General features: G+C 36.0%; 1 protein-coding gene across 1 annotated transcript in view; it reads right to left on the bottom strand.

The window, feature by feature from the left end:
- Positions 1-16,753, bottom strand: part of rab6ba (RAB6B, member RAS oncogene family a) — a 104,477-nt gene that overhangs the window by 29,722 nt on the left and 58,002 nt on the right. Inside the window, exon 3 of the mRNA XM_051111742.1 lies at positions 226-279. Coding sequence (XP_050967699.1) covers positions 226-279 — 54 coding nt within the window. The remainder of the gene's footprint in view (positions 1-225; positions 280-16,753) is intronic.

Below are 16,753 nucleotides of genomic sequence, written 5' to 3'. Positions count from 1 at the left end.
CATTTCTGGGTTATAAACTCCAGACATCTCTAGAGGATACGATCTATTTTCTTGATACGTGAGCTTCCAGCCATATACTAAAACGGTCAGAAATCCAGCTGGGATAATAAAAAAGCTTTGGGGATTCAATATGGTTTCATTAAAACTGTTCTCTTTCGACATGGAATAGAAAACAGAAGAGTTTGTTTGATTTACTGCTGAATTAGAACATGCTAGACTGCTTACCGTTCTGTCCTCCAAATACATGGTTTTTGACAGGAAGTCGATTCCAATTGTCGCCTGTTATGACAGAAGGAAAACATTATGTAAGAACAAAATGAAATCAGATGCTGAAATTGAGTGGAAATATGGCTGTTTCCGTGCATGGCGAACATAAAGGTGTTCTCAATATCGTCCCGAGAATCAGAAGATGCGGTCTAGATTAAAACAGACAGCCGTTACGTTCTGCCCGTCAGTTTGATGACGGTAATAACTGCTATACATGATCACTCTGTTCTGAGAACTGCCTCTCTTTATGATATATTACACATAATACAGAGTGTGGCTTCTGAATCTCAATTCAAAAAATAACACATATATTAAGAAAAAGACCAAAATAAAACACATTTCAAAACAAATTCGGGTTAAATAATGGGTTAAATTTATGTCTGTTACTCACACAAAAACCAGTACCATATTGTTGTTGTTGTTTTTTTTTTTTTTAAATATCACTGTTTTAAGATTAGATTAATATTGACCACTATTGCATATTTACAGCAATTTTGCATGTTTATTTTTTAATGGCACTTTAATGTTAAGCAAATCTCAAAATTATTTATAATTTTACAAATTTTATAATGTAATATTTTGTGTAATTATAGTGTAAACTTTTTAGTGTTTTTTTTCCAATTAATTTAATTTATTTATATATACAGTACCAGTCAAAAGTTTTTGAACAGTAAAATTTTTTACTTTTTTTAAAAAAAGTCTCTTTTACTCACCAAGCCTGCATTTATTTGATCCAAAGTACAGCAAAATTTTGAAATATTTTTACTATTTAAAATAATTATTTTGCATTTGAATATATTTTAAAATGTAATTTATTCCTGTGATTTCAAAGCTGACTTTTTAGCATCATTACTGCAGTCACATGATCCTACAGAAATTATTCTAATATTCTAATTTGCTGCTCAAATTTTTATCATTATTATTATTATTATTATGTTGAAAACAGCTGAGTAGAATGTTTTCAGGTTTTTTGATAAATACAACGTTCAGAAGTTGTTTTATCTGACATATAAATCTTTCCAAATAAATAAATACATAAAAAACATACTGACTCCAGGCTTTTGAATAGTATAGTGTATAAGTGTATAATGTAACAATACAATAATACATGTATCAGATCAGTATATTAAAATGATTTCTGAAGGATCATGTGACACTGAAGACTGGAGTAATGATGCTGAAATTTAGCTTTGATCGCAGGAATAAATTACATTTTACAATATATTCAAATAGATTTTAAAATGTTACTGTTTTTGCTGTACTTTGGATCAAATAAACAGCCTTGGAGAGCAGAAAAGACTAAAAACATTTTACTAAACTTAAAAACTTTTGACTGGTAGTGTATATATTTACTTATACATTTAGAGAGACAGTGCTCAAGTCATATAGATATATTTTATGCTATTTGCTTCTTATATATAAAGGTATTTTGTAATTTTGATACTCAACATTCTGCTAAATAACTTCATTTTGTAGGAATAAAAATCTTACATGAAAAACATAATAGTGAGCTTTCCTGAATACTGTAATATTTGTTTTACTAGATATTCTCAACCAGTCATCACATAGAATTTAAATGTAAAGATGGGTTGTCAACATTATTGTAAGATAAAATGATGCATTGTCTCAGGAAACCTCACATCTGCATTGGTGAGATTACTTAAACACTGATAGACTGAAAGTGCCTTCTGTCGTTGAAAGCAAATTCATTTTCCACTCATGCTTTTATTGCAATAAGAGTGCAGTCGATTGAGTCGATTACATCTGTAAAACCAGCGATTGCCTTTGGAGTGTGGCTTTTGAATTCAACATACAGCACAATTTTAAAATCCTCTTTTCAATTTCTGGCGGCAGTTGCAAAAAATCCAACTACGCCGAGTGTATATACGCTTGGGTGAACATTTGCATAATGGTATGTGCACTAAAGTTTGTTGTTTATTAATCCAGGTGCATTTTACGGAGGCGTTTTATGTGTGCTTTTATCCAGGTGGCTCCTGGTCTCTTCAGTTGTAGCTCCCTGTGGGCAGCTGCCAGATTGATAGGGGTCCAAAGATCAGTGAGATCTGAGGAAACATGGATGTCTGCAGTACAGAGGATTGGCTTTTTTGTGTGTGATTCAGTTTGATTGTGATGAGAGTAACTTTTCTACAGCACAAAGGAGCAGATAAGGACAACTAGCTACCTCTAGAACGAAGCTTATTTAAGGCACTATTTCTAGTAAACATTCAGATCAGTGTAATTTATTTCAGATGACAGCACTAAAGATGGCTGTTCTTTAAAACTGTAATTGCGTTTTAATCCATGATCAGTTTAGTACAAGTTGGTAAATTGCTGGCTGACTAAGGCTCATTCAACATAGCTGGACTATTATTGGATTAGTTCACTTCCTTTTCCAAAAGGTTCATGTCTTTCTTTCTCCATCTCATTTTCTCCTTTAACTTCAAAATCATCTGACATTATTGTTTTACCTGTTTTGTAAAGGGCGTTTGACTTTCTTTGCACGTTCGCTTTGTAAACGCTAGGTTGGTACTTCCACCTACGTATGATCTTTTCAATGTGATTATGTAATACGTGAAGTCGAGCTAGTGCGAGACGAGCATTTGTGGTTGAAAAGTATATAAATTCTATAAATATTACATAAAGTACATAAATAGAAAATGATGTATCGTTTCGCTAGATAAGACCCTTATTCCTCAGCTGGGATTGGGTCTGCCAGTCTCCATCGGCGTCATGGCTGGAGGATTCCTCATCTCCGCCTCCAGTCTCTGAGTCCTGGACTCTGCCTCGGCCCTCCGACCCAGCGGCTCCACCCCGGCTCTCAGCTCCCTTGTCTCCCCTGTCAGCCCACTAGCTCCACCAGGCTCCCTCATCTCTCCGGTTCCGCCTGGGCCAGAGTCGTCAGCCCTTCCTCCACTATGGCTCCTCCTTCCGTCAGCTCCGCTGTGGGCTACCATCATGGCTGCGGCTTGGGTCTCACCTGGCTCCTCCTGCTCCGAGTCCCTTCTGTCTCCTCCCTGGCTCCTCCCTCCATCTGATCCACCCTGGACCCTTCTGTGTCCTCCCTGGCTCCTCCCTCCATCGTCACCACCCTGGACTTTGTTGGTTGTCCTTCCCCCGGGAGTCCGCCAGAGCCTCCTCCTACACTGACTTTCTGTTACCAACCCACGTCCACTCCTTTGTTTTTGTTTTTGTTTTCTTCTACGGCGCAAGGTCGTGCCTTCCAGGAGGGGGGAGTAAACTCACACCCCTGTTGACTGTTTGTGTTGGTTTCTCCCTTCTGTGCCCATATATGGTTTTTCCTGTTCCTGTCCTCATTAAGTCCTTATTAGTTAATCACCCACACCTGTCCTTGTATCATTAGCACCCCTATATAAGTTGTATTCAGTTAAGTGTTGTTCGTCCGATCTTAAGGTTATGTTGGTATGTGTTTCCCTGCCGTTCCTGTCTGGATTTACCCATTGTGGATTTTATTAAAGACTTGTTTTTTATTTCGTCTTTGTACGTCTCCTTCTACACACATGCGTGACAAAATAAGGATCTCATGTAGCAAAAACATCATTTTTAAAAAAAAAAATCTATATACCACAAATGCTCATCTTGCACTAGCTGTGCAATGCGCATACATGACTTTGTGTATTATATATTTACGTTAAAAAGGTCACGTTTGGTTAGTTCTACGTCTGTGTACTCCAGTTCAAAAACTACATCTCATTTTCTCATCAAACTTCAAAACCGTCTGACACTGTTATTTAAGTTTTTTTTTTTTTTTGTAAAGGGTGTTTGGCTTTCTTTGTATGTTCACTTTGTAAACACTAGATCAGTACATCCAGCTACATTACCCGTGACCTCTCCAATGTGTAATACGTGAGGCCAAACTAGTGCAAGATGAGCATTTGTGGTTGAAAAGTATATGATTTTTAGTTTTTTTAGAAAATATTTGATCGTTTTGCTAGATAATACCCTTGGCTGGGATCGTGTAGACCCCTTTGAAGCTGTATTGAAACTGCAGTTTGGACCTTCAATCCATTGTTTCCCATTAAAGTCCACTACATGGAGAAAAATCCTGGAATGTTTTCCTCAAAAACCTTAATTTCTCTTCGACTGAAGAAAGACAGACTGGATGACACGGGGGTGAGTAAATAATCAGGGAATTTTCATTCTGGGAGTGCACCAATCCTTTAATCGACGCTGTTTCAAACAATGTGTAACTGATCATGTGTGATACTAAAAACAACAGTTTGTCCCTCAGTGCACTCGCACACAGCTGGTCATCAGCATCATGATCACGCATCCGTTTCCGTAGCGATGCCAGCTCACTGTGCTGTCTTCAAAACAGGAGCAGTGAGCTCTTTCACCCTGCCACTCTGTTCCTGTCTTCTGTTTTAAGTTTCGTTGTGGGTTGATCTAGCTTTTCCAAAAATGCTCCTCCCTCATCAACCCAACCCCTTTTTCTCTTTTCTCTTTCTCTCTCTTGATCTACTTTTGGAACATGAAAGCGGTAATAAATCATTGTGAATTAAAAATAACTTTCAATTTAATATATCAAATTTTAAGCTAATGTTTCAGACAATACTTTTTATATTACACATGAGGCATATAATGTGTTTTCTTAGCCTATTCCAGTGATTCCTGCACTGCTATTCACTGCCTCTATGGAATCTACAGTGTCACGGTAAAGAAATTATATTTTACTCAAACAGAATCGAATGTAAGGAGAGATGAAAAGAGCCGGGTACTGCGAAATGAAATAAAGACAACTCTGCTTGCTGCTGCTTTTCATTAGAGTCTGATTAAGCGATGTTATTAGCTGGATCCTTTAAGGAATCAGTCAAAAGATTTACTGAACTTCAAGTCATTTTTACATACTCATGTCTAGCTCTAAATGTACTTAGAACCTATATGAACCATACTATGAAGACCCTCATGTTCCAAATTTGTATGACTTTCCTTCTTCTGTGTATCACAAAAGAAGATAATGGCTTTTTTCACACAACGAAAACCAAAATTTTTCCAAATATTTTCTTTTGTGTTAGAATAATGGAAAAACAAAATCCTGGTTTATGCTTAGTGCAGGCTTCAAAACATCTTTATGAAAAGGGATTTCTGTGACAAAAATAAAAAAGAAACCTCCTGTGTTAAACAGTGTCAAGATGAAAACCCAAAGGTGTTGAGCTTTTCAAGGAAAGAAGGCGAGAGAGAGAGAGAGAGAAAAAGTGACGCCGATGTTAAATATAGATACTTGCACAGCTAGAGGAGTGCTCGCACAAAGAGATCCAGAATGAATTATTCATAAACATTTTAATTATTAAGCTTCACACACATCAGCTTTAAAACACAGAGTGTGGTTTCCAGCGCAGCTCCTCAAAAGCCTCAGAGGAAAAAGGTGTTCTGATAAGAGAAAGGAAAACTGAATTCCTGTAGCTACTAAAATTCCTATAAATAAAGTGTAACTGGCAAATAAAACTGTGACAAGCAAACAAACAAAAGTTGTTGCTTGAGGTATCAAATGAGGAAGCAGCTAATTATAAGTCTTTATTTATGCTTCCAATACACCGCTCAGACAATATTGTCATAGAGTCAACGACCTGAATTATGCGTTTTGAGATTATTAGCATAAATTAGGGCTGTTTGATTATGGCAAAAAATCATAACGATTATTTTGGTCAATATTGTAATCACATTTATTTAACACGATTACGAGTGGGCCATATGACCAAAACTGTATATAAGTGATTAATTTAAAGATAGCAATATATATCAAATATAGATTTTCTTTAAATAAGGTTGCTATGACATCTACATTTTAGATACCAGCAAAATCTCACAATTCTCACAAGTCAAGGTCAAATACAATTGAAAAATTATACAAATGAAACAAGTTTTTATGCAAGTCTAAAGCATTCAGCTAACAGCCTACTACAGAAATTGAATAATCTAATGTAAAAAAAAAACAAAAAAAAAAACACAGACGGCAGAAAGAATATTACGTTGTCGCTTTAAGAGCTGCACTATGACCCCTGTTTTAACCCGCCACTGAATAAAAAAATTAAAAAAGGTTATTGCAACTTTTTATCTCCCAATTCGGACTATTTTTCTCAGATTTGCATCATATAAATGAAGTCAAACACATTTGCGAGAAAAAAGTCAGAACTGTGTTTTTATCTTGCAATTCTCACTTTTTTTCTCAGAATTGCGTGATATAAACTCACAACTGCGACAAATAAAGTCAGAATTGCGGGAAAAATTCGGACTTTTTTCTCGTAAGTGCGAGTTTGTGTCGCGCAATTCTGAATTTTTTTCTCGCAATTGCAAGGTTGTATCTCACAGTTCTGATGTTTTTCACTTTTTTCTCAGAATTGCGTTTCAAAAAGTCAGAATTGCAAGATATAAAATCCAATTTTGAGGGGGAATTCTGTTCTCAGAATTACAAGTTTACATCGCACAATTCTAACTTTATAACGCAAACGTCACAATTGCTAGATATATGACTATTTCTCAGAATTGTGAGTTTATATCTCACATTTCTGATGTTTTTCATGCAATTCTGAGTTTTTTTCTCAGAATTGTGAGATATAAACAATATCTAATAAAAAGTTATAAAGACAGAAATGTGAGATATAAACTTGCATTTCTGAGAAATGATGTCAGAATTGCGAGATATAAACTCTTTTTTTATAAACTGACTTTTCTCCTAGAACTACAAGACATAATCTCACAAAGTCATATATACTACAACTGTGATTTTTTTCTCACAACTGCGTGTTATAAAGTCAAAACTGCGAGGTATAAAGTCAAATTCTGAAATGTTCTTATAATTCAGAGTTTATATCTCACAATTATCACAATTGTGAGAAAAGAGTCAGAATTGTGAGATATAAAGTCGCAATTATCTTTTTTAATTCAGTGGTGGAAACAGGCTTCCATACTGCACGCATCCAATATACTGTTACACACGTATTTTCATTCTCAATGGTTTACACTGACTTAAGAAGTAACTGACAAGCGTTTAGGGCTCTCAAAAAAAATGGAATTTTGCAGAACGTTAAACGTTGAGAACGTTGCGTTTGAATTTTAGGTGTACTTCAAGGAGGCAGCCTTATCAATGGAACAAAAGATGCGACAACAATGTAATTGTTGTTGCATTATGTTTTTATTATCCTATCCAGGTGAAGCCACTAAATTTGTTGTTCACACATTATTTCAAGCATTTTCTAGAAGGACATCCATCACTGTTGCACTTACGTCTCGCACAAGAGAGACACATGTTTAGAAAGCCATGTAAAATTAATGCAAGTTCAACTTTTATCTCGAGACTTTATGGCGGGGGGTTTTCCCCATCTCACTGCATCTCATGTTTTTAAATGAAGAAAGTACTCTGTGTGATTGGCTTTCGGTCCTTTGTATTAAACTCATACCTACATACATACATACATACATAATGCTGCTTTGTTTATAGTTGTTTAAGCAACTTAATTAATTCTCGTTTTGCTGCTTGAAACTGCAAATTGGTGTGTCTTACCGTATTATTTTAATGTATTATGTTAATTATGAACACACTGGTTTGTAGTGCAAACAGTTTTACTGTTTACTGCACATTGTTATTCTTCTCGTTATCTCCCTATAGCGCACATATGCGTACTTACGCACTGAAGAATAAGGTGGATAATAAACATATGAATCTAAAACATTATGAAAAAGCAGCCATCATAGCTGATATCGCACAGCAGACAGCACATGCCCTTTAGACACAGTACACCAGTCGTGGTGCCCCTAGGGAGGGTGGCAGGAGTTTGATTGGAATCGAACGCCAATTAAAACTCCACCAGAAGAGAAATTAGCCACACTAATCCGCCTCACAAAGCACCACCTTGACTGAATGTCAGGCCAAATCCTGTTTATCTGTTTATCTTTCTATTTGCATTTAATCAAAGCATAAATTTTAAGAATGCAACATGCCCCAGGTGAGCAGACTCAAAGCATGCTGGGAGCTTAGCTGCATACAAAGTGCCTCCCTGACTGTGACTGTACAGTCAGAGCCTCCAAATCATATTACGAAGAATTGAACGCTGACCTGTAGATGAACATTTGTCAAATTCTACAGAATCAAATCTGGGTCTGTGATGGAGTTGGTATTTATCTGTAGTTTTAGAGCTTGGCGAGTTGCCCGTTTGGCATCGATACCCCTGTATCCTGAAGACAAATGACATGCAGTGGTCTACAGCGTTTCATTAAGGCATATTGATTGGAATGTAACAGCTCAATGCAAGACCTAAAGGGATGACGTCATTCAATCGGCTTGATGAACAATCTAAGACACGTTAAGCAATCGCGTGGGCTAATGTTGGGGCATCTGGTCAATATCAGGAAGGCTTTAACGTGTTTACATTATACAACTACATTCATTGCCGTCAACATGTGACCGGATTCTCAAGGCTACTTAGGGGAGGGGCGGAAATAAAACGGTGCAGTAACCATTAATCATCTCCTTGGCAAGACAAAGACAAGATGCGTATGATGGTTTTTAGTGATCGGAGGCACAGAATGTCAGGTAAGAAGAAGCATCTGGGCTTGTTTATCTATTTATTGAATACAACTTCAGTATAGCAAGAACAGATGCTACTGAATAAATCTTGCCTGCAACAGCAAAATGTGAGCAAGTGCAGTCAACCATACTGTAAATCTCAGTATGCGCTACATATACTCAAAAAAATATTTAGGCCTAAATGTAATATTTATGTTTCTAGTACTAGCAAAGGTGTGTGAGTTTAAAAGCATTTGCCAAATGATTCGTTTTTTGAAGAAATTCCTGCACAGCTATTCAAGGCTAGAATTATTTCTATTAAGTTGTCCACAATAACAGCACACAACATACAGCGTGATCACTAAAGAATGACTCTTATGAATTGGTTCTTTTTATTGAATCAGACTAAATAAATCACAAGTTACCAGTTTGACTGACACTAAATCCATTTCAAGGATTGTTTGAAATTTCAAAGAATCAAACAGAAGAGAAGAAAATCGCTGAATAAAGCTGTTATTTTTGCACACAAAAAGAATTCTTGTCGATTCATGACATTAAGGTTGAACCACTGATGTCACATGGACTATTTTAACAATTTTCTTTACTACCTTTTTGGGCCTTGAACCTGGTAGTTGCGGGGTCAGAAGGTTCTCAGATTTCATCAGAAATATCTTAATTTGTGTTTTAAAGATAAACGAAAGTCTTACTGGTAATTAATGACAGAATTTTCATTTTTAGGTGAACTATCCCTAGGGATGGGACAATAAATCAATTCATGGATTGATTCCTAGATCTTCCGAATGCATCGCCATTCTCTTTGGAATCGTTTCTGAGCTTAGATTTGAACAGCAGATGGCGGTCTAATCTAATTTTTATCCATGCACTCAAATGCTCATGAAGAAGAGTGCTGAAGAGAACTTGTGCATTCGGCCAAAGAGTCATGTAATTTCACCTTGGCTCAGAATATGCTTTTATGATGCGAGATTACCGAAACACAGCCCACTGTGAGCAACCTTGTATTTCGCTTTAACCTTTTCAAATTGTATAAATGATTATTTTAGTTTCAAGTGCGTGTAAGGATTTGGAAACAAGCAGAGCACGGCTGTTTCTAAAGCAAGCGTTGCCATCTGCTGTTCAAAACTAAGCTCAAAATCGATTTGAGAACAGATCGCGATGTGTTTGGGAAAATATTGAATCGATGCTGAATCATTTCTCGATTCGCGCTGCAACTATTTATCATCCCATCCCTACTATCCCTATAGATAAACCTTCACAATAGAGTTTTGTTTTAATAAATTGTCTCTTAATGTCGGCACCGATAGCCTTGAGGTTAGTGTGCTGACATATAGCGGTGACCCGAGTTCGAATCCCGCCTCGAGATCCTTTGCCGATCCCTCCCCCTCTCTTCACCTAATGCTTTCCTGTCTGCTCTCTACTGTCCTATCAAAGTAAAGGCAAAAAGCCAAAAATATAACTTAAAAAAAATTCTCTTAATGAAAAAATGCTACAAAAACAGCTTTTTTAATGTAACTGTATATACAGTTGATAGTATTATTGAAAATAATATGGTGCTGAGAGGGGGAGTATTGTGTCATTCTGATGTATCTAAAATGAATATATAAAAATAAAAAATATTTTTATACCATTTTATCAATTAATTCTCTTTCTCTGGTCCTTTTTTAAAACCTAGTGTGCTGCCTACTATGCATTCTAACTGAAATGGAATCTCAATGACAGATTTGGAATGTGACACATAGAACTTAATTAAGTTAGACGTGATACTGAATTTAAGACAGTTGAAAAGGCTTTGAGCGATAGATTTACAATCCTTGGAATAGTGTGCACTGTATGAAGGTCCTAGATCATTTTTTACAACCAGGGTTGCCAGGTTTTCACAACAAAACCAGCCCAATTGCTACTCAAATCTAGCCCAAAACTAGCTCAATCGCATTTTGCGGCGTAAAATACACATTTTTGGTGGGGTTTCTCTCACATTCAAGGGGCTACAGTTGAGGTCAAAAGTTAACATACACATTGCAGAATCTGCAAAAATGTTCATTATTTTACCAAAATAAGAGGGATCATACAAAATGCATGTTGTTTTTTATTTAGTACTGACCTGAGAAAGATATTTGAAATAAAAGATGTTTAAATATAGTCCACAAGAGAAACTAATAGTTGAATTTATAAAAAATGACCCAGTTCAAAAGTTTACATACCCCTGAATCTTAATACTGTGTTGTTACCTGAATGATCCACAGTTGTGTTTTTTGTTTAGTGACAGTGGTTCATGAGACACTTGTTTGTACTGAACAGTTAAACTGCCTGCTGTTCTTCGGAAAAATTCCTCCAGGGCCCACAAATGCTTTGATATTTCAGCATTTTTGTGTATTTGAACCCTTTCCATCAATGACTGTATGATTTTGAGATCCAAATTTTCACACTGAGGACAACTGAGGGACTCATATGCAACTGTTACTGTCACACGCATCAGATCACGTGAGGTCACGAGGACCCGGAAGTAACCTCACGCAGGTATTTAAGCAGGAAGCAGGTGTTGTCTAGCACCAGACATTGAGTTCATGAAAGACTCCACGTCAGGTCCCGACTCCAATTCAACTCACGTGAGTAAAACTCTCTGCTCTACGGAGCTCTTATCTACCTGTCTGTGTGCGTGTGAGAACGCGGATTTCTTGGTGGAAATCTCTACTCCTTATCGGAGCGTTCTCAGACCAACTGCGTGATTAACCTGCTCACTCGCTCACTTCCGCGTTTGAGTTTTCCGTCACGCTACAAAGGGACTTATCTCGATCATTCATCTCTCGTCAAGCCTCCGTGACAGTTACAGAAGGTTCAAAGACTCACTGATGCTCCAGAAGGAAAAACAATCGGAAAAGTTTCCAATTGAAGGATTTTTCTGGAGAACAGCAGACAATTTAACTGTTCAGGACAAACAAGTGACTTATGGATCACAAAAAAAATCATTCAGGATCATTCAGGTAACAACACAGTATTAAAAATCAAGTGCATGTAAACTTTTGATCCGGGTCATTTTTATAAATTCAACTATTATTTTCTCTTGTGGACTATATGTAAATATCTTTTATGTGAAATGTCTCATTCAGGTCAGTACTAAATAAAAAATAACATGCATTTTGTATGATCCCTCTTATTTCGGTAAAATAATGAACATTTTGCAGATTCTGAAAGGTGTATGTAAACTTTTGATCTCAACTGTAAATATCACAGCACTGGGGTCACTTCAACCTGTCAGCATGAACAAAAAGTGATTCAGTGGCAACAGTGTTAAAGTAGCTCAACTTGGCAATACTGATCATAATTTTCAAATCTATTTCATGAAACTTTTGACTACTGAAAGACTACTAAAGACTTTTCATCATCTGAACAATCAGTATGTTTTTAAACAACAGTGCAATCCATTGAAAGCACTGTACTTTTATCCCTCACATCCTTTTTATTCCTGTCAAAAATTGACTAAGGTCAAATATTTTTTTTAGCATTTTTATCAATATATTTCAGGGCAAAATTATTATGATCAACATTTCTTGGATTTATTTTTCCCACAAGCTTTCACACTGCATTCTCTAAATGACACATGTAATGCTCCCCTAGATTTTGGACAAAACAGGGTATATTAAGAGATAGTTGCTGACTTTTTGGAGCAGCCTTCCTGTCAAGAGTGCTGTCCATGATACTGTCTACAGAGGCCACTCACTAGTTTTTGAACCTGAGCTTCAGTGTCTTCTCTGCTCCCTGGTTGTGCTGAGCAGAAAAGAGTCACACTCCAGTGCCCCATGTTGAGTGGCAGCTCAGTGAGGCGATGCAGCGCAGTTCTCCCGCTGGACCCCCAGTAGCATGTCCAAATCTCACTCTATCTGGAGCCAAAAGGCCACCGCAGCAAAACAACCACAAACTCAGCAAGTCAAGCTGAATATCTGACAGGCAGTCAGTCTCTGCTCTTCCTTTGTATTCGCTTAATACTCTTCTGAAGTCATTGCTCTGTTTCTTACCCCTACTTTATCTGCACTCAAATCAATTATACGGTAAAGTTGGAAAGTTTGATGTTCCTTATTCCCCTGGCCCACTTAAAATGGAAGAACTATGCTAGAAGTGTCATTCCTGCATTTTCTGGATGACTTAAAGCCCCAGTGAAACATGTAGCATGTGTTTAATACAGCTGACTTGTTCAGCCCCTTTTAATGAAGAGCGAATGTCTCAAGAGCCCCACTAAAGAGAGAAGACCTGAAACCTCCTGCTGTGCTCCTTCGCCTGTGCCTCACTCGATCAAACAACATAGGGCTTACAGAATAAAGTATTTCTAATTAACACTGTAAAAACATATAGAAACTCAAACATTCACAGCAATCTACATCAACTCCAGAGGTTTAAGGTTCAGCTGATTAGATCCTGTAACTATAGCATGTTTCTCAATTCAATGTCATTTGCAAGTAATCATGTATTTGATGTAATTTTTGAGCTTTGAGCAGTTAAAAAATAAACTTGCATGTGAGATTTACTTGGAAGAAGCATCAGTTCCCATAAGTTAAAGATGGGGGCATCCAGGTTTCCTTACTTAAGAAGCTGTATGTGTCAGCCAAACTGCTGTTAAAATAAATTGGAATGGATATATGAATAACTCAACAATTGTTTCTTTTGTTTCTCAAGAATTTTAAGAGAAACAAGGTGATACTTGAATATAACTGAGAACACATTCTGATTTATGACAGGGCAACCTCTGAACAATACAATTTTCCTCTGGGCTATTTTGTTATGATTTTTTGATGCTTTTATATATCACCAACAGAAACCACAAGCAACAATTTTAAAATAATGAGATTCAATTCCTAAAACAGAGCAGTATTTGCCTTGTAGCTGAGGTCTATAGGGAAATGCATGAGCTTTTGTTCTAAATGGTCATTTTCTACTCATATTTCTCTCTAAATGTTGATGTAATGCAGACTCAGACAGCGATGAATCTACATCAGATGGAAAGTCATAAATATGCAGATGTGCCTCTCATTTTGCATAGAGCAGAAGACTGACAGATGATAGGAGTCGGGGTGATGCTCCCTGCTCTTCTGGCATATGCTATCATGAAAGCCTACTGCCAGACATCTTAAGGTCAATCTCAATGCTGAGGAGCAGGTTGATTTGAGCTTATTCAAGAGTATGTAAATTAGAAAAGAGCTGGTATCCCTTCCTCTCCAGTGTAGCTGTAGAGAGTAGCAGCTCATTAAGATGCCTTTGACTTCTCAAAGGTGACACTGATGAGGCAGTATATTTTATTCATATGCAGATGACACAAGAAACTGTTTGGTTTCAGTCAGATTCAGTTGTTATCAATGAACCTCATCGAGCAATGAATATGACAGCATGGCCACAGTCTTTAATGGCGGTCTGAAACGAGATTCTGGAATCTCAGCTTCATTAAGAGTCCCTGTGATCCCTCATGTAAAAATAAGGATTTGAGAAGAGATTTTTGACAAAAGTTCGATTTGATGTGTGATATTTCTTGTAAAGTACTTTCTTTTATCCCAGTGATGACACAACTTCCTAAGAGGCTTTTTAAAGATACACTACATGGATCTAATTTAAAACATGGTCCAACTTTTATTTTTTTAACCTGCGAGTTTACATCTGTCAATTCTGACTTTTTTCTCAAAATTGTGTGATACAAATTGTTAAAATTGTGATAAAAATTCAATTGCGAGTTACAAAGTCAGAATTACGAGATGTAAACTCGCAATTCTGAGAAATTAAGTCAGAATTGCATGATATAAATTTAGAATTGTGACTTTTAACTTATGATATAAACTTGCAATTGTAAGTTATAAAGTCAGAATTGCAATTCTACGAAATATAGTCGCAATTCTGAGAAATAAAGTCAGAACTGCAAGATATAAACTCAGAACTGTGACTTTTTTTCTCAGAACTGCGTGATATACACTTGCAATTACGAGTTATAAAGTCAGAATTTCAGAATTGCAAGATATAAACTCACAGTTTTGACTTTTTCCTTAGAAATGCGTGACAAACTCGAAATCTGACTTTTTTCAGAATTGTGATATAAACTCATAATTGTGAGTTATAAAGTATGAATTGCAAGACAAAGTTCTCGCAGTTCTGAGAAATGAAGTCAAAATTGTGCAATATAAACTCAGGATTGAGACTTTTCTCAGAATTGCATGATATAAACTCGTAATAAGTCGTAATTTTGAGAATAAAGTCAGAACTGCGAGATATAAACTCTGAGAAATGAAGCCAGAATTGCGTGATATAAACTTGCAAGTTATAAAGTCAGAATTGCGAGACAAAGTTGCAACTCTGAGAAATAATAGGGCTCACAAAATCGGTAGCCCGACGTCCTAGGGCTATTATGTTTTCCAGTCGGGCTACCAAAATGTATCACCGCCCTTTTCAATTTAGTTGTATCAAAAATGAAGTCAAAATTGCATGATATAAACTCGTAATTGCGAGATATAAAGTAAGAATTGCCAGACAAACTTGACAATTCTGAGAAATAAAGTCAGAATTACTCACAATTCTGACTTTTTTCTCAGAATCGCGTGAAATAAACTTGCAGTTGCAAGTTATTAAGTCAGAATTGCATCATATAAACTCAGAATTCTGAGAACATGTGTGACCCTGGACCACAAAACCAGTCTTATGTAGCACGGGTATATTTGTAGCAATAGCCAAAAAAACATCTGATGGGTCAAATTTATAGATTTTTCTATAAATCATTAGGATATTAAGTAAAGATCATGTTCCATGAAGATATTTTGTCAATTTCCTACCGTAAATATATAAAAATGTAATTTTTGATTAGTAATATGCATTGCTATAAACTTCATTTGGACAAGTTTAAAAGCGATTTTCTCAATGTTTAGATTTTTTTGCACCCTAAGATTCCAGATTTTCAAATAGTTGTATCTCTGCCAAATATTGTCCTTTCCTAAAAAACATCAACGGAAAGCTTATTTATCCAGCTTTCAAATGATAAATTTCAATTTTGAAAAAAAATGACACTTATGACTGGTTTTGTGGTCCAGGGTCACATATCAGCCTTTTCCCCCCTTCAAAATTGATTTTTATATCTCACAATTCTGAATTTATTTCTTGCAATTGTGAGTTTATATTATGCAATTCTGAGAAAAAAAAAGTCAGAATTGTGAGATTTAGATAAAAACTGACAATAACCTAAGTGGCAGAAATGGCCTTCCATTCATGTGTTTCCAAACCTTAATCATTATTTTCAAAGAAAAAAAAATTGTACATATATTTTTAAGATATTAAAATTAAAATTAAACTAAATACATTCAAACTATTACGAATTCTAATTTCATATATCAGTTTTTTGGGGGGAGTTGCACTACGTGACTTGAACAAACCTTGAATTGCCATATAAAGATTATAAAATTTAATTTCATGCTCATCATGCATTCAAATCACTGAATGATTATGATATTACACTGTTTCTTATTACATTTTTATTTATATTTGTTTTATATTAATAGATAATAGAACACAAACCCTTTTAATAAAAATTAACACATGGTGCAAAACAGCACTCTGGATTTGAGATTCCAGAATCTATCATCTCGTCAGAAAGCACAACACAGTCTGTTCACAAAGCATGCATGTAATCTTATTACAGCTTGACACTGTAGCGCTACAGCATGCTTAGTTTGGTTTATGACACAAACACAGTCTTATCGTTATACACATTGTAAGAGTACAGATCAGGGGGCTGGTTAGAGCTTAACTCTATATTCTGGCATTTTGTTAAGTATTAAGATACTAATGGTATGCTGTCTGTGGAAGCGTCCATTTTTTAATTATTTACACTGTACATTTATATAACAGAATATTAACAATAGAGTCAGTACATAACATTAATCCTTATGTTGCTGATGAAGTTTCCATATGGCATAGAAATGAAAA

The sequence above is a fragment of the Labeo rohita genome, chromosome 6 (genome assembly GCF_022985175.1).
Source record: "Labeo rohita strain BAU-BD-2019 chromosome 6, IGBB_LRoh.1.0, whole genome shotgun sequence".
Classification (NCBI taxonomy): Eukaryota; Metazoa; Chordata; class Actinopteri; order Cypriniformes; family Cyprinidae; genus Labeo; species Labeo rohita.
The sequence above is the reverse complement of the archived record's forward strand: the minus strand, read 5'-3'. Positions and strand labels throughout refer to the sequence as shown.